Here is a 24,651-nt window from a genome sequence, read left to right on the forward strand (position 1 = left end):
GCAGGCCCCTACTTTCAAACATCCAATTTACAAACATCTCCTACTTGCAAACGGAAGGAGACAACAGCAAGTGAGATGAAAAAAGATGGACGACAAAACAAATTATACAGGGGTGATAACCCTTCCCTATGTTTTCCAAAAAGCTTAAAGATATTTTTTTTGACTGGAGCTACACTTTAAAAATGTACCGGTTGAAAATGACAAACAGATTCAACTTAACACAACAAACCTACACAGTCCCTGTCTTGTTTGCACCGCCTGTATACTGCTGTTCTGAGTATATAGGGCCTGGGGGCCACACGCATTTCCTTTTTTTTAATATGGGTACAGGGTTCCCCTTAATGTGCGTACAAGACCCAAATAGGCTGGTAATGGGCAGGGAGGGCTACCCATGCCATTTTTCTGAATGATTTTCAACCATATTGCAGGAACCAGATATAACATTAAAACCGCAAGCAGTTTTAAATGGTGTTATTTCCGTTTAATGTCATTTTGTGCAGGGACTGTTCTAAACACGGGAAACACGTGGCACTTCACAGGCATACTATATAGACACCCCCCAGGCACCATATTTAAAGGAATATTTCACTTTTTTTTTTCATTTTAATCGTCATTAAAATCAGTGCTCCCGCCAAAACGGTAGTTTTTAAAACTTTTTTTTGCAGTGACCCATGTCCCCTGAGGCAGGAGGCAGATCGCCAAACCCTTTTTAGCATACTATCTTGCATATTAGCCGTTAAAATTAGCACTTTCCAATTCGAACGTTCGAGTCCCATAGACTTCAATGGGGTTCTAACGTTCGTGCCGAACGCGGGGGTCGTTCGCAAGTTCTGGTGCGAACCGAACCGGGGGGGGTGTTCGGCTCATCCCTACTAAACATATAAAAATATATATAAATAAATATCCCAAAATCTCCCAGTGCAATTAAATCACATAAATATTCAAAATTAATTGAAATACATAAAAATCATAAAAAAAAAATATATATATATCAATCCAAATAAATAAAATCCAATAGGTGAAGTCCACGTGAAAAGTGATAATCATTGTCCGCAAAAATTTAATTGCTCCTTCACCACACCAGCTGTGATCGTGAAGACCCCCCGTTGCTGGTGCACTCACCGGCTCATAAGCCTCACACTCACGTGTTTGGCAAGACAAGCTTTATATCCTCTAAATAGATGCCAACTGTATACCACCAGACTTGCGAAGCTCATGTGTCTTGATCCCTTCTCATCAAGTCATATATGTATATACCTTGCGAAAGAATGACAGTGGAAGCCTCCAATAGCGTAATACAGTTAAGCACTTTAATTCAAATCAATCAAAATTCAATGCACTCACATGAAAAAATAAACGATCAAGCCCAAATATAAATCCACTCCACACTTGAACACTTAAGGTATCTCAATAGCCTGGGGCATTGGTGGTCACGGCGGACCTTTAACTAGAAAAACAAATTTCTTCCTTCTCACCCCTCCTCACACTCGGTCTCGCACAGCTGATTAGAGGCCAGTGTGGGTGTTTCCAGCAATCTCCTTGGTTTTCCTCCGTCCAGCACCACCGCACGTCACCCAGAGTTCAAGCTAATCCACAATTACATTCGCCAGATAGCCACACCTCAACATGTTTCGTCATCCAATAGACTTATTCATGGGTTCAAACCATGGGAAACCCATGAATAAGTCTATTGGATAATGAAACATGTCGGGGCGTGGCTATCTGGCGAATGTAATTGTGGATTAGCTTGAACTCTGGGTGACGTGCAGTTGTGCTGGACGGAGGAAAACCAAGGAGATTGCTGGAAACACCCACACTGGCCTCTAATCAGCTGTGCAAGACCGAGTGTGAGGAGGGGTGAGAAGGAAGAAATTAGTTTTTCTAGTTAAAGGTCCGCCGTGACCACCAATGCCCCAGGCTATTGAGATACCTCAAGTGTTCAAGTGTGGAGTGGATTTATATTTGGGCTTGATCGTTTATTTTTTCATGTGAGTGCACTGAATTTTGATTGATTTGAATTAAAGTGCTTAACTGTATTACGCTATTGGAGGCTTCCACTGTCATTCTTTCGCAAGGTATATACATATATGACTTGATGAGAAGGGATCAAGACACATGAGCTTTGCAAGTCTGGTGGTATACAGTTGGCATCTATTTAGAGGATATAAAGCTTGTCTTGCCGAACACGTGAGTGTGAGGCATATGAGCCGGTGAGTGCACCCACAACGGGGGGTCTTCACGATCACAGCTGGTGTGGTGAAGGAGCAATTAATTTTTTGCGGATTATCACTTTTCACGTGGACTTCACCTATTGGATTTTATTTATTTGGATTGATATATATATTTTTTTATTTTTATATTTTTTTACGATTTTTATGTATTTCAATTAATTTTGAATATTTATGTGATTTAATTGCACTGGGAGATTTTGGGATATTTATTTATATATATTTTTATATGTTTAGCACTGATTATATATATATTTATTTATATATATTTTTATATGTTTAGCACTGATTACATATATCTGTGGGTATACATGTGAATGTTACTGTTATTTTTATTTTTTTAGTTAGGGTGAGGTTAAGCATTCATCTATTGAGCGCTACGTGTCACATCATTTTTTGGTTTTTGAAAATTATTGCACTGATTTGATATTACGTTTGTTTAAGTAGTGGCTGAGGGTATAGGAGAGGGTAATAGCAGAGCAGTGGTGATGCACATTTTTGGAGGGTATGTGAGTTGATGCATCAATTTGGTTTTATAAATGAAAAAAGACCAAACATTTTGAAAAAAAACGCATATTTCTTTGTTTCTGTGACAAAATTATGCAAATTATAAATTTTTCGGCATAAATATTGGGCACAATTTATACTGCTACATATCTTTGGTAAAAATAACCCAAATTAGTGGATATTATTTGGTCTTTGTGAAAGTTAGAGAGTCTACAAGCTGTGGTGCGAATCATAAAAAATTGATCACATCTGATGTACTGGTGGATTATCTCACTTCTTGCGACCCAAACAAGTCAGGAAAGTACAAATACCCCCCAAATGACCCCTTTTTGGAAAGTAGACATTCCAGGGTATTTAGTAAGAGGCATGGTGAGCTTTTTGATGTTGTCATTTTTTTCCCACAATTCTTTGCAAAATTAAGATTTTTTTTTTAACAAAATTTCATTGTAATAGGTTATTTCTCTCGCGTGGCATGTGTATACCACAAATGACACCCCCAAAAAAATTCTGCTACTCCTGAGTATTACAATACCACATGTGTGGGACTTTTTCACAGCCTGGCCACATAGAGAGGCCCAACATGAAACATGCAGGGAGCGCCGTCACATGTTCTAGGAGCATAAATTACACATCTAACTTGTTGACTACCTATTACACTTTTGAAGGCCCTGGAGCACCAGGACAATGACACGTGGCACTGATGACAGATGGCACTGATATGTGGCACTGATGACACGTGGCACTGATGACAGATGGCACTAATATGTGTAATTAATGAATTGCTGGTGTCAGTGTGCTCTATATCAGCGCTGGTGTCAGTGTGCTCTATCTCAGTGCTGGTGTCAGTGTGCTCTATCTCAATGCTGGTGTCAGTGTTCTCTCAGCGCTGGTGTCAGCGTTCTCTCAGTGCTGGTGTCAGTGTGCTCAGAGCTGGTGTCAGTGTGCTCAGAGCTGGTGTCAGTATGCTCAATGTCAGTGCTGGTGTCAGTGTGCTCAATGTCAGCGCTGGTGTCAGTGTGCTCTCAGCGCTGCTGTCAGTGGGTTCCCAGCATTGGTGTCAGTGTGCTCTCAGTACTGGTGTGATTGAGCACATTGACACCAGTACTCTTAATATATGCAATTCATTTTTATTGCTTGAATTTTTTTTTCCCCCATTATAGACGTGAGTAGGGCCTCATGTCTAGGTTATGCCTAAGGCCTCACAAAGCCTAGAGCCGCCTCTGCTTGCGTCATTGTGGACATCTTCCTACCCTTCCTTAAATTGCTTATGGCATTCAAAAACATGTAATATGTCTGCATGGAATGTTCTTTATAAGTCTGTTGTAACAGAGCTAAAGTTTCACTCGCACTTTTGCCAATTTTTTTATAAAATTTGATGTTAATCCGCCATTTCGAATTCCAGTCGCTCATTTTTCAGCAACGCACACACATTATTTCTTCTACTACTCTGTAAACTGGTTTGCGACTCAGGTGAGTGCAAGTGGCTGTGTGACTCACCACCATAGTGCCATGCTGCAGGCATTCCGATCATTAATCACTTAAGGACCACCGCATACCAATGTACGTCATCACAATGGCATGTACAGGCACAAGCACGTACATGTACGTGCTTGCCTTCCAGTGGGTGGGGGGTCCGATCGGACCCCCCTCCCGCTGGATGTGGCGGTCTGTTTCGCTGCAGGAGCGATCCGGGATGAGGGGATGGCCGTTGGTTTCTGACCATCCCCTCTCGATCGCTCCTGGCGAATGAGAAGCTTCCTCCCACTGTGTATAGTAAACACAGGCAGGGAGGAAGTGATGTCATTCTCCTCGGGGCGGTCTTATTGACCGGACTACAAGGAGAGGACACAGTAAGTGTGCACCAACACTACACTAACACATAGGCACACACAGGCACACCCCCCCCCCCCGATCCCCCCACGCCCCCCCCCCCCCCCAGTCACAGTGTCACTGATTGCAGTGATCATTTATTTTCTGATCACTGCATTCAGTGTCAGTTGTGACAGTAAAAACTGTCAGGGCAGTTAGTGTTAGGTCCAGGGTAGCCCCCTACCACCCCCCAATAAAGGTTTAACCCCCTGATTGCCCCTAGAGTTAACCCTTTCACCCCCTTTTGCCAGTGTCACTAAGCGATCATTTTTCTGATCGCTGCATTAGTGTCGCTAGGTAGCTAGTTATTTTTTTAGGTTCACCGCCAGGTTTTTATAGCGCTAGGTACCCCGATATACTACCCAATAATGGTTTTAACCCCCTGATTGCCCCTAGTTAACCCTTTCATCCCCTTTTGCCAGTGTCACTAAGCGATCGTTTTTCTGATCGCTGCATTAGTGTCGCTAGTGTCGCTAGGTAGCTAGTTATTTTTTTAGGTTCACCGCCAGGTTTTTATAGCGCTAGGTACCCCGATATACTACCCAATAATGGTTTTAACCCCCTGATTGCCCCTAGTTAACCCTTTCACCCCCTTTTGCCAGTGTCATTAAGCGATCATTTTTCTGATCGCTGCATTAGTGTCGCTAGGTAGCTAGTTATTATTTTAGGTTCACCGCCAGGTTTTTATAGCGCTAGGTACCCCGATATACTACCCAATAATGGTTTTAACCCCCTGATTGCCCCTAGTTAACCCTTTCACCAGCGATCACAGTATAAGTGTCACTGGTGACACTGGTTAGCCAGTTAGTTATTTAGGTTCCCCGTCAGGCTTTTATATAGCGCCAGGGACCCCATATACTACCTAATAAAAATTTGAACCCCCTGATTGACCCTAGTTAACCCTTTCACCAGTGATCACCGTATAAGTGTTACGGGTGACTCTGGTTACTTTGCTTTTTATAGCATCAAGGCACCCACCATTTATTACCCAATAAAGGTTTAACACCCTGATCACCCGGCGGGTGATATCAATTAGGTTTTAGGGTCAGGGTTTGCGTCGGCCCAGGCAGCGCTAGGTTAGTGCCAGTACCGCTAACACCCACGCGCAAAGCATAAACCTCCCGTAGTGGTATAGAATCTGAAAAGATCAATATCTGATCTGATCAGATCTATACTAGCGTTCCCAGCAGTTTAGGGTTCCAAAAAAACGCATTGTTAGCAGGATCAGCCCAGATACCTGCTAGCACCTGCGTTTTGCCCCTCCGCCCCGCCCACGCAAGTGCAGTATCGATCGATCACTGTCACTTACAAAACACTAAACACATAACTGCAGCGTTCGCAGAGTCAGGCCTGATCCCTGCGATCGCTAACAGTTTTTTTTGGTAGCGTTTTATATTTAAATGCGGAAGGCAGTGCTTGGTTTTCGGGGTCCCGTACATGGCTAGGCTCCCAAAAAGTCCCCCACATGTGGTATCCTCGTACTCAGGGGAAGCAGCAGAATATATTTTGGGGTGCAATTCTACATATAACTATGGCATGTGTGAGCAATATATCATTTAGTGACAACTTTTTGTAAACTTTTTTTTTTTTGTGTCATTATTCAATCACTTGGGACAAAAAAAAAATATTCAATGGGCTCAACATGCCCCTCAGCAATTTCCTTGGGGTGTCTACTTTCCAAAATGGGGTCATTTGGGGGGGTTTTGTGTTATTTTGGCATTTTATGGCCTTTGAAACTGTGATAGGTAGTGAGGAGTGAAATCAAAAATTTGCACCCTTAGAAATCCTGAAGGCAGTGATTGGTTTTCGGGGTTCCGTACGCGGCTAGACTCCCAAAAAGTCCCACATATGTGGTATCCCCGTACTCAGGAGAAGCAGCAGAATATATTTTGGGGTGCAATTCTACATATAGCTATGGCATGTGTGAGCAAAATATCATTTAGTGACAACTTTTTGTAAACTTTTTTTTTTTTTTGTGTCATTATTCAATCACTTGGGACAAAAAAAAATATTCAATGGGCTCAATATGCCCCTCAGCAATTTCCTTGGGGTGTCTACTTTCCAAAATTGGGTCATTTGGGGGGGGGGGGGGTTGTACTGCCCTGCCATTTTAGCACCTCAAGAAATGAGATAGGCAGTCGTAAATTAAAAGCTGTGTAAATTCCAGAAAATGTACTCTAGTTTGTAGACGCTATAACTTTTGCGCAAACCAATAAACGCTTATTGACATTTTTTTTTACTAAAGACATGTGGCTGAATAAATTTTGCCCTAAATGTATGACTAAAATTGAGTTTATTCGATTTTTCTTATAACAAAAACTAGAAAATATATTTTTTTCTCAAAATTTTCGGTCTTTTTCCATTTATATTGCAAAAAATAAAAATCGCAGAGGCAATCAAATACCATCAAAAGAAAGCTCTATTTGTGGGAAGAAAAGGATGCAAATTTCGTTTGGGTACAACATTGCATGATCGCGCAAATACCAGTTAAAGCAGTGCGAAATTGTAAAAAGACCTCTGGTCCTTAGGCTGAAAATTGGTCCGGGGCTGAAATGGTTAAAGAGTATGTAAACTCAACACTTCACTTTCCTGATATGTGCCTGCTGTACCATGTACTTTTATGAAAAAGTATCCTGTTCTCCTTGTATTGCTTCCTTTGTGTGAAATCCCTGGTGTTCTTGTCAGTCCCTCTGCTTTCATATTAAAAACTGACCACGCTAGGCAGAAGAACACAGCATGGTGTGCTCTCCTCCAATGGTCAGACTTGTCCTGACACCCCCTTCCCCAGCACAGCCTTTCACTGGGAAGATTAGGGTGTTGCTGTTTCTCTTCCCTCAGCTCTTATACAGCTGAGAACAGAGGGAATGTGATCATTTATAAAAAAGTGAATGGGTTGTTTTACAAGGTAAGGGTTTATATATACTAAATTGTCACACCCCTTGTATACTGTATATACATACACACTGTATACACACACACAATATCCAAGAGAGAGTGCTGATACACAATTAGATCAAACCCATGATTAATGATGTAGGTTGTAGATATCAATGCGGAGATGAGGCACTCATAGGAATTTGCTGGTATACTGTTCACTTGAAATCATCTTGCATAGTAACCATTTTTTGACAAAATTTCAATACTCAATAAAATGTGAGAATATGGAGTTTAACAAGCCCTTAATGTCACAATATACCTGGTAGCAAGAAACAGCACATGATAGAAATCAAACTGCCATTCTTTATTCATTGCATAAAATAGGTACTTAAAAATTTGAAATCTGGTAATGTTGTTATATACCCTTCATGTTAGATGTGATTAGCAAACTGCTTAAAAGAGAAGTACAGTGGATATAAAAAGTCTACACACCCCTGTTAAAATGGCAGGTTACTGTGACGTAAAGAAAATGAGACAAAGATAAATCATTTCAGAACCTTTTCCACCTTTTAAAGTGACCTACAAACTGTACAACTCAATTGAAAAACAAACTGAAATATTTTAGGTGGAGGGAAGTAAAAATTAAAAACTAAAATAACATGGTTGCAGAAGTGTGCACACCCTCTTATAACTGGGGATGTAGTTGTATTCAGAATTAAGCAATCACATTCAAACTCATGTTAAATAGGAGTCAGTACACCTGCCATCATTTAAACTGCCTCTGATTAACCCCAAATAAAGTTCAGCTGTTCTAGTAGGTCTTTACAGAAATTTCCTTAGTCACATCCTACAGAAAAAGCCATTATCCGCAAAGAGCTTCCAAAGCATCAGAGGGATCTCATTGTTAACCTCCCTGGCGGTATGATTATTTCAGATTTTAGGTGCTGAAAGCGGTATCATTATTTTGCATGGAAATTTGGCGTTTTATATTGTAGGCCTGTAATTTTTAGAAATAATTCACTTAAATCTGTGCAAACAAGAGTCTAGTAGACATCCCGGGTATGATAAAATTGAAAATATGAAATCATAAATTATAATATTATATAAAATAAATAACTATAAATTATAACAAATAATAATAATACAAATTATTCAATAATGTAATCAAAAACACTGAAATATGCTGAGTTGCAGAATTGTCACTGTTATTACTTTTAGTGGTTGATGATGAATTTCCCCATAAATTACTATCGCTCAATTCTGCGAGTGATTCTAATTTATTATGGCTGTTTTCTAGCTGGTCTATAACCACTTTGGATGTAAACTGACATTTTTTGGTTGCTATGGACAATCTCCAGTTTCCAGGCATAAAGAACAGTATTTATAATATAAAACTGCATGCAGGGCACTGGACAAACCACTAGGGACAAAGGGGATGTGTAATTATTTGATACAGTACTGTAATCTGTAAGATTACAGTATACTGTATCTATACGGTGTATTTTACTTTTTGAATGTGGCGCGGAACTCTGTCCCCGTGCGTCGCAACGCTCACAGGGAACGGAGCTCGGCACTGTGACAGATCGAGCGGAGGATGGCTCGCAGATCACAGCGGGAGGACATCGCTGGATCCAGGGGACATGTAAATCCCTCCATGGATCCAGCGATGCGGTCCAGAGTCTGGCTCCGGAATACCGCTTATGGTATTTAAATCTTACCCCGAGCCAGACTCGGGAATACCGCCAGGGAGGCTACAAGTTATCAGTCAGGCATTATATATACCACGGAACACAGTGAAGACAGTCATCATCAAGAGGAGAAAATTTGGCACAACAGTGACATTACCAAGAACTGGAGGCCTACAGAAATATTAAAGGGGCTGCAGGAATATCTGGCAAGTACTGGCTGTGTGGTACATGTGACAACAATCTCCCATATTCTTCATATGTCTGGGCTATGAGTAGAGTGGCAAGACAAAAGCCTTTTCTTACAAAGAAAAACATCCAAGCCCAGCTAAATTTAGCTAAAATACAAAAGCATTTGGGGAAATGTGTCATGGTCTGATGAAACTAAGGTTGAACTTTTTTGACCATAATTCCAAAAGATATGTTTGCACTGCACATCACCAAAAGAACACCATACCCACAGTGAAGCATGATGGTAGCAACATCATTGCTTGGGGCTGTTTATCTTCAGCTGGAACAGGGGCCTTAGTCAAGGTAGAGAGAATTATGAACAGTTCCAAATACCAGTCAATATTGGCACAAAACCTTCAGGCTTCTGCTAGAAAGCTGAACATGAATAGGAACTTCATTTTTCAGCACGGCAAAAACCCCAAGCATACATTCAAATCAACAAAGGAATGGCTTCACCAGAAGAATATTAAAGTTTTGGAATGGTCCAGACAGAGCCCAGACCTGAATCTGATTGAAAATCTGTGGGGGGATCTGAAGAGGGCTATGCACAGGAGATGCCCTCACAATCTGACAGGTTTGGAGTGTTTTTGCAAAGAAGAGTGGGCAAATATTGCGAAGTTAAGATGTGCCATGCTGATAGACTCATACCCAAAAAGACTGAGTACTGTAATAAAATCAAAAAGGTGCTTCAACAAAGTATTAGTTTAACCACTTGCCCCCTGCCCCATGTGCAAATGATAGCGGGGCAGTGCAGCTCTCATTCTGAGTGGACGTCATATGAGGGTGCCCAGAACGGCGGCTCTACTGCATCACCGGGGGTGCGCAGCAATCGCACCCTGTTGCTAGGACACGGTGTGACCCCGATCTCTGTAAAGAGCCACGGTCGCGGCTCTTTAACCAACCCACAGTGCTAGAAGTGAATGCCCACCAATGCCAGCAGTGTGTAAGCAATCAGTGCACATTACTGATGCCAGTCAGTGCTGGCTATCACTGCTGCCCATCAATACCTATCACTGCTGCCCATCAATGCCGTCTATCAGTGCTCATCAGTGCCACCTATCAGTGCCCTTAAGTGCGGCATATTCATGCCTCCTCATCAGTGCCACCTAATCAGTGCCAATAGTGCTGCCTCATCATTGTCCATCAGTGCAGCCTATCAGTGCCCATCAGTACCACCTCATCAGCCACCATCAGTGAAGGAGAAAAATTACTTATTTACAAAATTTACTGAGAGAAACTAAGCCAAACGTTTATTTTTTTTCAAAATTTTCAGGTCTTTTTTTTTTTTTTTTTAGGAAAAAATAAAAAACCCAGAAGTAATTAAATACCGACAAAAGAAAGCTCTATTTGTGTGAAAATGATAAAAATTTCACATGGTTACAGTGTAGCATGACTGCGCAATTGTCAAAGTGTGACAATGCTGAAAGCTGAAAAATGGCCTGGGAAGGAAGGGGGTGTTAGTGCCCTGTATTTAAGTAGTTAAGGGTGTGCATACTTATGCAATTATATTATTTTAGTTTTTCATTTTTACTTCCCTCCACCAAAAAGATTTCAGTATGTTGTTCAACTGAGTGTTGTACAGTTTATAGGCCACATTAAAGATGGAAAATGTTTTGAAATGATTTATCTTTGTCTCATTTTTTTACATTACAGAAACCTGACATTTTAACAGGGGTGTGTACAGTTTTTATATCCACTGTATGGGTTTGGGCTTTTTTTTTTATATCAATACTCCAATGCTGCATCTGTGCCCCAGTGCCTCTGCACTGAGAACCGAGCGATCGAACACCGCCGATCACTTGGTTCTGACAGCTCCCCGAGCAGAGAGCTGCTGCCTGTCAAAGCTCTCTGCTCTGCTCTGTCCTCGTTCACTGGAGCGCTGGGCTGTGGAGGTTATGGCAAGCTCAGTCTCTCAGCGGCTCGCTAAGAAAGTTGAGCCGGGTATCTGTCCAGGCACCTGGCGGATCCAGACTTTGTCACAATGACATGGTGCCTGGACTGACTTCTGTCTGTTCTCTGCTGAAAATGGGTCACAGGAGTGCAAAACGAATTGCAATCCTGTGATACATAGGAGAAGTACAGCCAAATAAGCTTTGGCTATACTTCTCCTTTAATACATAGTTGAAATACATAAAATTTTACCTACCAAAGCATTTTTATTTCTGTCCATCCAGATCTAAGATTTTTGCGGACCTTCCCACCAGCATGTTCTTTGTAAGTACATGTGCATGTAGTAGAGCCTAACTTGCTCAGAGTGCTGAGTCTCCCATTCTCAGTCTGTAAAGGTCACTGATATGAGGCTAGTTTCACATACTTGCAACTCACTGCAACTCAATGCATCCTCAGCAGCATATACTCACTGTTCCTTTACTTTGTCACTGTCATGAGCAAGGTGGAATGCATAGCACTTCCTGGTGTTGGATTAATAAACTCCCCTTCTCCCAAGTAATAGTGCTGGTGCCTCATGACTGGCCCAGTGCTACCACTGATTGGCCCAGTGAAATCTCTAGCTCTGTGTAAGCTTTAATATGTTGGTTTGGAGTATAGGGTTAACTGTCTCTTTTGCCCATTTGAATATGTGGCAGGTCTCCCGCCTTCCCTTCACCAATGTTCTATCATAGGGCTTACAAACCATTTGTTTTAAAACATACTTGATTCCGAGGGCAAATCCTTGGATGACTTCTCCTGCATTTGGCCCAGCAAAGTGTAGACCAAGAATTCTCTGCGTTGACCCCTTGAGACAAATCATCTGTAGGAAACGAAGAGAGAGCGGATGTTGTAAAGCCCTGTTTCACACACTGCACTAGTTTCTTTTAGGAGCACAAATCCCTCTCCAACATATGCTTGTGATATTAAAATACTCACAATTTTTTTTCCCAAGGAATGGTGGTACATATGTTTATAATTCTAATGAACACTATTCTTTCGCAAATACAGCATTCGCTATTTTATGTAATGTGTATTATTATGCCCAGTGGAGAGTGCAATTTATTTCAGTATTATGGCACTCTTTATATACTGCTGTATGCCAGCATTCCTACGTGCCTTATCCTTTCAGATACAACTGAGCAGTCAGAGGATGGATTACACACAAACACACCATACGTTAAGTTCCAGTTCCTGTCCCACTCAGTACCACAATATACAAATCAGCTGAAGATATCCCTGTGCAATTAATAGCATTACCATGATTACAATAACAGAGCATTGATTCTTATGTTTTATATAAAGAATCGTACATTTTAGTAAATCTTAGAGAGCATTAGCACAAATCTGGCTGTATCATACAAAGCACAACCAAATATTTGTCATACTGCTATGGTATACGGTTAATTATTGTACTAAATCCAGACAATGAGTATGGATAGGATCACATCTGTTAGAAATATTTTCAATTTTCAATAATCAAAGATCTATTAATAAGAACATGATATAGGTTAGCATATTTATCCAACAAATGTTCTATTATATGGACACGGATGAAATAGTAAAGCATTAATGTAATTTTATGAGCTAAATACTGGTACTAGAACTCAAATAACGTCAAAGAGTGAAAATCTGATTTTCTCTCTATTAGTATGACACTGACCACAGATATCAAAGAATAGTCAGCTGTCCAAACATAACCTGGCCATCTCACAGAGTCTTCCACAACAACTATGGAACAAAACAGAAATGCTTGGGTTGCACCAGCTTTCCTCTTTAAGCACAGGAGAAACCGCAGGAGTAGCTTCATATGCAAGTACATAGTCCTGGCAATTGCTTGTCTAATGCAAAAAAAAAAAAGTTTGCTTTTATTAACTGCCCAGTGCCTTTTTTCCTTAGGAACATGTAGGACTGAAAAATATAGGCACCTTATTTTAGGGCAAAACTATAGCCGCCTTCAGATTACAGTGGATGCATAATGATAATCATGATAATGTATGATAAATTAACACCAGAAAAAGGCCAACACTGTAATAAGAGACTCAAGATTAGACATTCAGAGACAGCTAAATATATTGTTGGTTACAGGAGAATTGGACACCGGCAAACAAAAAGTGTCAGTCAGGCAAGACAACCTCTCCCACTCCCAGCATGCCTGACAAAGTGACAAAGCAAGAGCATAGGATCATAGGATAATAAGACAGAGGGGAGGGTTAAAGGGATTAGATATACATAGACAACTGAGATGTCCAAAAACAGTCCAACACTGTCAAGCCCATAGAAACCTGTATAGAAAAAAACAGAACTGGGCTGGTTTGCCTCCAAAGTCGGCATCAGTTGAGGTCTGAACATCCACCTGGTAAAACTTAAAGCACCATGTTACACCTGTATTTAGGGTGTAATGTCCCTGCACACAAACAACTCTCAGAGGTGAGAGCAGAAAAGGGGGATATCCAGGTTGGCTTCTCATTAATTAAACAGGCATGTGCACAGGGCAAACCATGTGAGTAACTCCCTGAACAAAGACCTTAAAGGCTGAGATCTGCCCTGAAATGCTCAAGGCCAGATGATGATCCAGGCCAGATTGGAAGAAACTCGAAACTCGTCCCATAGAGTACTCCGAGATGAAATTCCCTCACCTTGCACCATTAGAAATATGCTTTCTGCATGTGCTGGTAACTTTGCGAGACATGCATTTTCTAGAACATAAGACAGATTCTTATCTCTCAGGACCTGGGCTTTAACCTTTAAGCTGTCAAAGCGAACGACTGAAGTAGGATGGTAAAACAGTCCTTGAGACAGGAAGTCCAGGCGATCTGGTAGAGCTCACCAGGAGTTTGAGGAGATCCAAGTACTGCATATTCTAGAGCCAGTTCAGTGAATTGAGATCCCCAGAATGCCCTTCCTCTCGATACCTTGGAGTAGACGAGGAAGAGGCTTCGGACACTAGGCGATCCACACATGATGTTCCCACCTGAAAAAGATGCCTCGAAAACCCTCTGGGTAAAGAGTCCCTTCTTCAGTGTCCAGATGTTGACCACTGAAAACAACAAGAGTAGGACAGCGACATTCCACACAAGCCCGAATCGGATTGGCTTCCCTTTGAGTTGCAACATTTCTGGCCCATCCTTGATGGTTAGCGTATACCACTGCTATGTCCAGCAATGAGTTGGATCATCCCCAGCTCTAGCACGTTTATTAGCAGGTAAACTTCCACAGGTGTCCAAGTCCTCTGCACTGTACGGATATCCAGGAACCCTTCCCAGCCTGTCAGGTTGAAATCATCCAAAGTAAGGATCCTCTTGGATAACAGAAGGAGGACTTCCCAGGCTGAATTTGTGAGTCACCAGGCCAGAGACAGTCCGGTTAGGGGAGACAGGTGCATAGGAAGATCTAAAGACTGAGCTTTAAGCCAAAATGCCAGTTTGCAATGGTCTGGTGTGAAACTGGGCATGTTAGGAATGCTTCGAAGTAGGGGGGATTCATTACCCAGCTGAAAAATTTAAGAAGCTGAACAGTCTTTAGGACACAGAACTTTATAGACGGAACCAACTGTTTTCTCAGCAGGAGATCATCCAGACACCCCATAATGGGAATACCCTGCGATCAAGTCAGAGCAAGTACTGGGGATAGAACCTTGGTGAGTATGCGAGGAGCAGAGGAAAACCTAAAGGAAAAGGAAACAGACTGGTATGTTGTATGCCCAAAGCAAAGACTAGATAGCATTGGTGTTCTGAAAAAGATGTAGGTAGGCATCTCTAAATTTCCAGAGGCCAGGAAGTCACCTGACTGAAAGGATGACAACTGGTTGATTCCATATGGAATTTCTAATCCTAAATTCAAATCCAGAATGGGGCGTTGCAACCTTTTTCCTTGGGAATCAAGAAAATATTAAGGTTAAACCCTGAAATTTTCCCCTTCTGGCACAGGACCAATTACTCCCAGAGAGAGAAGTTGTACCAGGGCAGCATGAAATGCTAACTTGTAGCCCCTGGATACCACGTCCCTTACCTAGCATCCACAATGATCAAGATCCAGGCTGGCATAAAGGCCAGCAGATGTCCCGTGACTTGTATATATGGAGGGTGACCCCTCACTGCGAGGAAGACTAGCTGGTGGGTTTCAAAGACTTAAAGGCCCAAGGGAGACAGTGGAATTGGGCCTGATCTTAGATATTGAGGCTTGGAAGGCCACAAAGAGGTGTTCACCTTCAAGGGGCATGAGCAGTAGGGCTTTCTTGCACTGTTTTTTGGACTAGCATTTTACCCAAAGGGTCCTCTGTTTTAGAACAGACAGAAGACACATTCTAGAGATGAGATGGGCAATATCCATCAGCCTACGCTTGCATTCCCTGTTTTCTGAGTCGGCTATTAAAAATGATATTTTGGCCATAAGTTCTGATATTGTAGCAGAAAATTCCTCCTTGGAAAGTGCAGAGGAGCGAGTCACTCTTGGAGAATTATAGGAGACTCAAGCAGGGAATAGCTCACTGGGCAGTAGCTTCAGACCCTTGGCAAAAGACAATGCAAACCTCCCAAATGGAGCATTTGGTGGATAGTGATGATCGGGGATGTATCATGCCCCTGGACCTGTAGAGTGCTCTACAGCTAGCTGACACTCTTATTAGTAGAAAAATGTCTTGACAAAAATAAGAAGTGAAATGGGAAAATGATATCCATTCTCCAAGGGCACTAAGACACGCTGGGAGTGGGAGGATGTTATTGTACCTAACACTCTTTGTTTGCCCGATTCTCCTGTAAGCAGTAATATAACTCAGTTGTCTCTGAATATCTGATCCTGTGCCCCTTAACGAAATACTGTCCATTTTAGATTTTTGAATAAACAAGCTTGTCAGTCAGTGATGCAGTACATCTGCCAACTAGAGTGAAAAAAAGAATCTCCCACTATGGGATATTACATTATTGGCACACAAATTTACAGATTTTAACAAAATGTCCCACAGAGCTTGAGCTGAAAATAATGGTCAAAGCCATAAGGCTAGCACAGTAGATATAAAGGCCCCATTTCACCAGGTAAACATTTTTTTCATTTAAAGACATGCACAAAAATAGGCATGTCTGTATTGCCCAAGTGTGGACAACTTTAGAAACCCTCACCTTAATATAACACTGAGAGGCATCTCTTCCAGGCACGGTGAATTCTAGAGGTTTGTAAAATGCATGGAAGACCTGAGGAAAAAAAGTATTGATACGATATACAAAACTGACAAAAGATGACAAAGTGAACTATATAAATGATTAACTGTATTAACTGTATACATAGAAAATAGAGAAGTAATAGTATTTCTTATACAATAAATTAAGATAAAAAGCCTTATGTGTGCAAGCAGCCTAACCAATACTTACCTGAGCTCCATCTAGATCCAGCGATGTTGTGTCTCGGCTGCCCGGGACCCCCCTCCTCATTGGCTGAGACAGAAGTGTGGCGCCATTGGCTCCCGAAAAACCTTGAGGGTTTACAACCCCTTTAAGATAAAAAGCCTTTTGTGTGCAGCAGCCTCCCTCATTGTCCTGCGATGTCCACAAGTGTCTCGACCATGCGGGACTCTCCCTCCTGATTGGCCGAAAGACACAGCAGTGGCACCATTGGCTTCTGCTGTTGTCAAAGTCAGTTAGCCAATCAGGAGAAAGAGGGGGCGCGGCCAAACTGTGTCCGTGTCTGAAAGGACACACGGAGCTGCAGCTTGGCTTGGGTGCCCCCATAGCAAGATGCTTGCTGTGGGGGTACTCAACAGGAGGGAGGGGCCAGGAGCACAGAATAGGCACTCAAGAAGAGGAGGATCTGGGCTGCTCTGTGCAAATCCACTGCACATGGCAGGTAAGTATAACATGTTTGTTATTTTTCTAGAAAAAAAAATAGACTTTACAATCAATTTAAGATGGCACAGAGCATAGAATAACAGGATTTACAGCCAAGCTGAAAATTACTTAAATATTTTGGAGCTATAACATACAAAATATAGAAGAAACTACAAAAGGATGGAATAAAGTGTTATTCAGAGAGAAAGCCAGTTTAATAGGAAATTACTAAGAAAATAAAAATGCTCCTTCTAATTGATCAGTGGCTGCATTCTTGTGATGAAAACTGATAAAATTGTATTAGAACTATCGACACTGGTTAGGTACAAAAGAAGCATATCACTCCTCACTTCACCGAAAATTCAGAACTCGAAAACCACATTAGATGTTCTTTGTACTTTGAAGGCAACTCTAAAGTGATAAGGCAATTTCTGGTTCATTGACAAAATAGGAATCTGCAAGAATTAGCCTGTGGATAGTCAAGTGTGCAATGCTGCTACAGGCAGCATAATTCCCCACCAACCTTTGACTCAACATTTTATACTGTGTCCTACACATTTTGCCTGAGGTCCCAGGCGGATCTGGTTAGTCTCATCTTGGTTGTCTAGAAAAACGTCATAAAGCCCCTGCAGCAATTGCTCAGTCACAGGCTGTATCCATGTGTCAATCAAGTAGTTGAAAGAGGAAGGGGGGCCGGATAGATGACATTTTTGTCATATGTAACCTCGCAGGTGGTGTTAACTCACTTAAAGATTAATGAGCGATTCATAACATAAGTGGAAAATATGATAATAGCAGTACTGCCAGCATTCATCCCTGTAAATGCAGTCAGCTGCTGAATCCTAGGACATTTATCCCCAACATCTGCTGTGATACATCGCAAGATAGAATTTCAGGGCAGATGAGCACTGCTGATGCCTTTTTACACACTAAATACCGTAACTTCTGACAATGCCAGAAAAAGGCATATTTAACCACTTGCAGACCGGACCATTTTGCTGGTCAAAGACCAGACCACTTTTTGCGATTCGGCACTGCGTCGCTTTAACTGACAATTGCGCGGTCGTGCGACGTGGCTCCCAAACAAAATTGACGTCCTTTTTTTCCCACAAATAGAGCTTTCTTTTGGTGGTATTTGATCACCTCTGCGATTTTTATTTTTTGCGCTATAAACAAAAATAGAGCGACAATTTTGAAAAAAACGCATTATTTTTTACTTTTTGTTATAATAAATATCCCCCAAAAATATATAAAAAACATTTTTTTCCCTCAGTTTAGGCCGATACGTATTCTTCTACATATTTTTGGTAAAAAAAAATCGCAATAAGCGATTATTGATTGGTTTGCGCAAAAGTTATAGCGTTTACAAAATAGGGATAGTTTTATAGCATTTTTATTAATAATTTTTTATTATTTTTTTTTTTACTAGTAATGGCGGCGATCTGCGATTTTTATTGTGACTGCGACATTGTGGGGGACCCATCGGACATTTTTGACACATTTTTGGGACCATTGTCATTTATACAGTAATCACTGCTATATAAATGCAGTGATTCCTGTGTAAATGACACTGGCAGTGAAAGGGTTAACCAGTGGGTGGCAGTGTAGGGGTTAAGTGTTCCTAGGGGTGTGTTACTAACTGTGGGGGGGTTGGGCTTTCATTTAGTGTACACTGATCTCTGCTCCAATCACATGGAGCAGAGATCAGCGTCACTAGTTGCTAGGCAGAATGGAGAAATGTTGTTTATACAGCATTTCCTCCATTCGGCCGCTCCGTGAGACGATCGCGGGGATGCCCGCGGCGATCGAGTCCGTGGGTCCCGCGACCGGACTCACGGGGGTCCGACCAGCGCGGGAGCGTGCCGCCGGCGGCGCGCTCCCGATGGCAGGGCGGCATCGAATATTGGACGTACCTGTACGCCAATATGCCTGCCCGTGCCATTCTGTCGACGTACATTGTCGTGCGCTGGTCGGGAAGTGGTTAAATGTGCCCATCTCTTTAGTTATTTCCACTAAGAAGAAAGTAGAGCTAGGCCTATATTAGGGCTGTTATTGATTAAAATTTTCGTGTTTGATTAATCTATTTTTTTAAATCGATTAATCAACTAATTTCAATTATAACGCACATACAGATCCAACTACTTTTAGCTGATCTCCTTGGATTGCAACTCTGCATTAGTCAGTGGTAAATGTGGTATACACTATATACAATCACCCAACACGATCCATGACTTAACTTCACAGTTCACACAAATATGTTTTAAATTCAAACTGTAGCACTGATGCAAGTAATTTTTTTTCCCCACAGTAGCATGACAATCCCTCCACCTCCGGTCTAACTAATCACTCTCACCTTATGGCATGGACCCCTTTGCAAACATATGCCGCGTACACACGAGCGGACTGTATGGCGTACTTAGTTCGTCATACAATCCGACGGACAGTCCGTCGTACTTTCGACTGAACGGACTTGACCACACACAGATGCACAAACAGTCCGTCGAAAGCTTGCGCGATGAAGTGTACAGCAAGTATGACGGGACTAGAAATAGGAAGTCCAAGACACAGCAAAGCACCCTTCCGCCGTGTAAATCCTTTCTGGGCATGCGCCATTCTTAGTCCGTCGAACTAGCATACTGACGAGCGGATTGTCCGCTGAAACCAAAGTATGACGGACAGAATTTCGAAAAATCCAAAATTCTTAGTACGCCGGACTGCACGCTGAAAAAGTACGCTGAAGCCCACACACGAGCGGATTGTCCACTGAAATGTGTTTCGACGGACTAAGTACGCCATACAGTCCGCTCGTGTGTACGCGGCAATAGTCATGCAAAAGGGTTAACACAGACCATAAACTTCTTTCACATCTCCTTAGATCTCAGCAAGGACGCCAGGTCTTGGGTAGAAAGAAAAGATCTAAGTGCTCACCGCTTAAGTATAAGATTTCATTTTTGTGTTCAAACACAAACTACTCACATAAAGATGATAAAACACAGCACTTAAAGCAGACAATCGTGTTAGTTCCGTAGGGCAGCAGCAGGTGAGGTCATGCGTAGCTCCTCCCCCCTATGAGTTACGTTCAATCAGAACTTCAACATCACCGGACTCCTCCCCTCTTCCCTTCGTTAACAGACGGAGGCACTTGGAGGAGGGGTGGAGGAGTCCATTGACGTCAATGTCTGTGACATCACCGGATCTCAGACGGAACTCCCTGAAGACCCGGCAGCTGGCAGAGAGGTGAGTACCGATCAAAAGAATTTTGATCGATCAAAAAAATCAATCAAGGAATTAATCTTTAATTTCTACAGCCCTACTCTATATCAATCAGATATAATTAGTTAAACATACAGCATTTTCAACTGAGCAACTGCAAATTAAAGGATAAATTTACTTTGGAACATGTTACGTGTTCAACCCATATTTAGGTTGGAACATGTAACATTCTTCAGCTCCTGTCACCTCTCCCTCTGATCCTCCCATGACAGCAGGTGGGGGACCGTCTACAAAGCCGCATCTTTTATCTGCCACTGTGGCACACGGCCTGCACAGCCCTTATAGTTTATTCACAACTGTGTAGCTTTCAAACTGACAGCCTGTACTGTATGAAGGTATGGGCTAAAGGCTGCAGGGTGTGTTTGCAGAAGCCTAATATTGCACCCCTGATTGTTCTCCATGGTTGCTCTCCCTCAACCTGCACCAAGATGACCTCAAAAATAGGAGTCGCAGAAACTATGTGAAGCTAAGAGGGATGCCAGAAGCCACCTCCTATAGGGATCTCAATGCCATAGTGACCACCATCCTTGGATTCTATATACTCTTATCAAGTTTTAAGTCTGGACAAGGAACCTAACACAGACTTAGAATTTGATAAGAGTATATAGAATCCAAGGGCCTGTACCGTTCTGTCGCTGAATGACCCTGGGACACCCTAGGTAGGGTATACTTTACAATATCAAGGAGAAAATCCTCCAAAGAACCTGTCAGCTGAGTTCAACTAATTTTGATGGTGCATCTATCCAAAAATTCTACCAGATCCCTCACAGAGGACACTGCAGATGCTGCTCTGCCTTAAAACTCTACTTGAGAAAATTTCCGAGATACGCCCACCGGGCAGTCACCTCTTGATGTGGCTCCAAGTTTAAAAGGTATTTGAGTACATTTATCCAGACCAAGTTGACTTTATGCCCACAAGAGAGGTGAAGGATAAAACCACAAGTCCTTGAGGTAATCCATCTGGAACACACTCACAGTATTCCTCTCTGTTTGCTATCAAATGATGCAGAGAAGGTGTTTGGATAGATTGACACCATTTGAAGGCAAATGGATTGCTTCTATATACTTGACTGTCACTGCAGCAGTTTGTGCTATTGAGGTGGTTTTTCACTTACTTTTCCCTTGCCAAGGGTATGTGCAAGGGTGCCCACTGACATCGCTTATATTCATTCTGACATTTGAACCCTTCTTGCGCCATGTACGCTATTATCTGTATTATTTACTAATTTAATTAGAATAATGACATTAAAGATTTTCCCACGAGACTCAGACACCAGAAAGTAGTTACTTTGCCTTACGGTTCTTTGTAACTTCTCCAGGCATGACTTTTCCTAATCTCCTAACCAATTTACATAAATATTGGAAATTATGCAATTTTAACCACCTCCTGCCCGGGCCTATTATAAAAATAAAGCCAGAAGGGAGCAGAAAAATGCCAGGAGGATATCATATGATGTCCTCCCACTCGTGAGCACCCTGGGGGGGGGGGGGCGTGGCTGTGAAATCTATCACAGAGAGATCATTGTACCGGGCCAGTCCTGTTACAATGTGATCAATGTAACCAATCACAGTGATCATGTCAGTTGTATACAATGGCTTTCATTCATTGTTTACTATTGTGATCTCTGTGATTGGTGACAGTAATCACATGGCACAGGGGCCAATCACAAGCAGACCTGTACCATGTGATAGCTGTGGCCAATCGCAGCTATCACAATAGTACACAGTGGCACATAAATGGATGGCATTTCATAAAAATGAATGCTTATAACAGTGGTCATCACTATAATAAGCAATCCTAATGAAAAAACAAAATCCCAATAACATGGTGACACTGTACTGATCTGGTCACAGTATGTAAAACCAATTTTTTTTTTAATTTCTTCCTTTCCAAAAAACTGTGCCAAAAAAATTACAACTTAAAAAAACTCATCATCATGCCTCTTACCAATATCTTGCCGTGTCTACTTTCAAAAAGATTTTTTTTCTTAGGGTTTGTAGTGTACTATAAACGTTTAATTCAACACAATCAGTGTTTTTGGCAGCTGTGCTTTTATTTTATATGCGATTGACACACAGAAATAGATTTATATTGTTTTGATACATCATTTGTTAGAGCATGTTTTGACTATATTGGAAGCACAGGAGTTAAATTTTTTTCCATTTCATATCTTCATGATGCTATAAACAGCAGCTCATGGCATGTATGGCTCTACTTGTTTTGCATCTAGCAACACTGCTTCCCTCAGGAGCACGGTACAAGCTCAGAAGCACAGTACACAAGGATCTACAATAAATACAAGTAAAAAGGTGCATCTCAAAAAATTAGAATATCGTCAAAAACTTTATTTATTTCAGTAACTCAATTCAAAAAGTGAAAATCATATTATATAGATTCACTGCACACAGAGTGATATATTTCAAACATTTCAGTCTTTTAATTTTGATTATTGCTTACAGCTAGTGAAAACCCAAAATTCTGTATCTCAGAAAATTTGATTATTACATAAGACCAATAAAAAGAAAAAAAAAAAGATTTTTCATACAGAAATGTTGACTTACTGAAAAGTATGTCCATATACAGTATAGTATGCACGCAATACTTGGTCGGGGCTCCTTTAGCACAAATTACTGCATCAATGCGGCATGGCATGGAGGCGATCAGCCTGTGGCACTACTGAGGTGTTATGGAAGCTCAGGTTACTTTGATAGCGGCCTTCAGCTCATCTGCATTGTTGGGTCTGGTGTCTCTCATCTTCCTCTTGACAATACCCCACAGATTCGGGTCAGGTGAGTTTGCTGGCCAATCAAATACAATAATACCATGATCATTAAACCAGGTATTGGTACTTTTGGCAGTGTGGGCAGGTGCTGAGTCCTGCTGGAAAATGAAATCAGCATCTGCATAAAGCTGGTCAGCAGAGGAAAGCATAAAGTGCTCTAGAATTTCCTGGTAGAGGGCTGCACGGACTTTGGACTTGATAAAACACAGTGAACCAACACCAGCAGAAGACATGTCTCCCCAAATCATCACTGACTGTGGAAACTTCACACTGCACCTAATGCAACTTGAATACTGTGCCTCTTCACTCTTCCTTCAGACTCGGGGACTTCAATTACCAAATCAAATGCAAAATTTACTTTAATCCGAAAAGAGGACTTTGGATCACTGAGCAACAGTTCAGTCCTTTTTCTCCTTAGCCCAGTTAAGACGCTTCTGACATGGTCTCTGATTTAGGAGTGGCTTGACATGAAAGTGACAGTGTGTGTGGTAGCTCTTGAAGAACAGACACCAGCCGTAGTCCACTCCTTGTGAATCTCCCCCAAATCCTTGAATGGTCTTTGATTCAGAATCTTCTCAAGTCTGCAGTTACCCCTGTTGCTTGTTCACCTTTTTCTACCACACGTTTTCCTTCCACCCAACCTTCCAGTAATATGCTTGAATACAGCACACTGAACAGCCAGCTTCTTTAGCAATTACCTTTTGTGACTTTCCCTCCTTGAGGAAGGTGTCAATGACTGTCTTCTGGAAACTATCAAGTCTGCAGTCTTCTCTATGATTGTGTAACCTACTGAACCAGACAGACATAGACCATTTAAAGACCATGAAACATTTACAGGTGTTTTGAGTTAATTAGCTTATTAGAGTGTGACACAATGAGTACACAATATTGAACTTTCTCACAATATTCAAATTTTCTGAGATACTGAATTTTGGGTTTTCACTAGTTGTAAGCCATAATAATAAAAATTAAAAGAAAAAAAAAAAGCTAATGAACGAATCTATATAATATGTTAGTTTCACTTTTTGAATTGAATTCCTGAAATAAATTTACTTTTTGATGATATTCTATTTTTTTTGACATGCATCTGTATATGAAGATTGAATTGTATACAAACAACATATCAACTACTTTTATGTATGATAATCAATAGCATCAAGTCAATAATTGTAAATAGCTTACCACAATACTCCAAACCTTACTGGATACAGCCTGACCTCCCCAGATGATCATACATAACAGTTGCTGCTCTGTTGTTTGCATATAATTTTACCTCTATTATACTTATTTATATATTGTAGATTCTTCTTTACTGTGCTCCTGGGCTTGTACCATGCTCCTGAGGAAGCTGTTTTGCTGGCTGCAAAACGTGTAGAGCCATACTTGCCATAAGCTACTGTGGATGGCATCATGAAGACATAGCAATGCACATATCTCAAATGTGGTATTGATG

General features: G+C 41.5%; 1 protein-coding gene across 5 annotated transcripts in view; it reads right to left on the reverse strand.

Annotated features, from left to right (window-relative positions):
* Positions 1–24,651, reverse strand: part of TXNRD2 (thioredoxin reductase 2) — a 213,184-nt gene that overhangs the window by 35,355 nt on the left and 153,178 nt on the right. For 4 of the 5 annotated variants that reach the window (XM_077461681.1, XM_077461678.1, XM_077461676.1 and 1 more), the window contains exons 15-16: positions 16,441–16,512; positions 12,049–12,146 (exon numbers count right to left, since the gene is read on the reverse strand). In XM_077461681.1, coding sequence (XP_077317807.1) covers positions 12,049–12,146; positions 16,441–16,512 — 170 coding nt within the window. Of the gene's footprint in view, positions 1–12,048; positions 12,147–16,440; positions 16,513–22,987; positions 23,988–24,651 lie in introns of those variants that run through there. The other variant, XM_077461679.1, reaches the window with a different exon arrangement.

Source organism: Lithobates pipiens, unplaced genomic scaffold (genome assembly GCF_037356315.1).
Source record: "Lithobates pipiens isolate NorthernLeopardFrog02 unplaced genomic scaffold, aLitPip1_a1.2 Scaffold_3, whole genome shotgun sequence".
Lineage (NCBI taxonomy): Eukaryota > Metazoa > Chordata > Amphibia > Anura > Ranidae > Lithobates > Lithobates pipiens.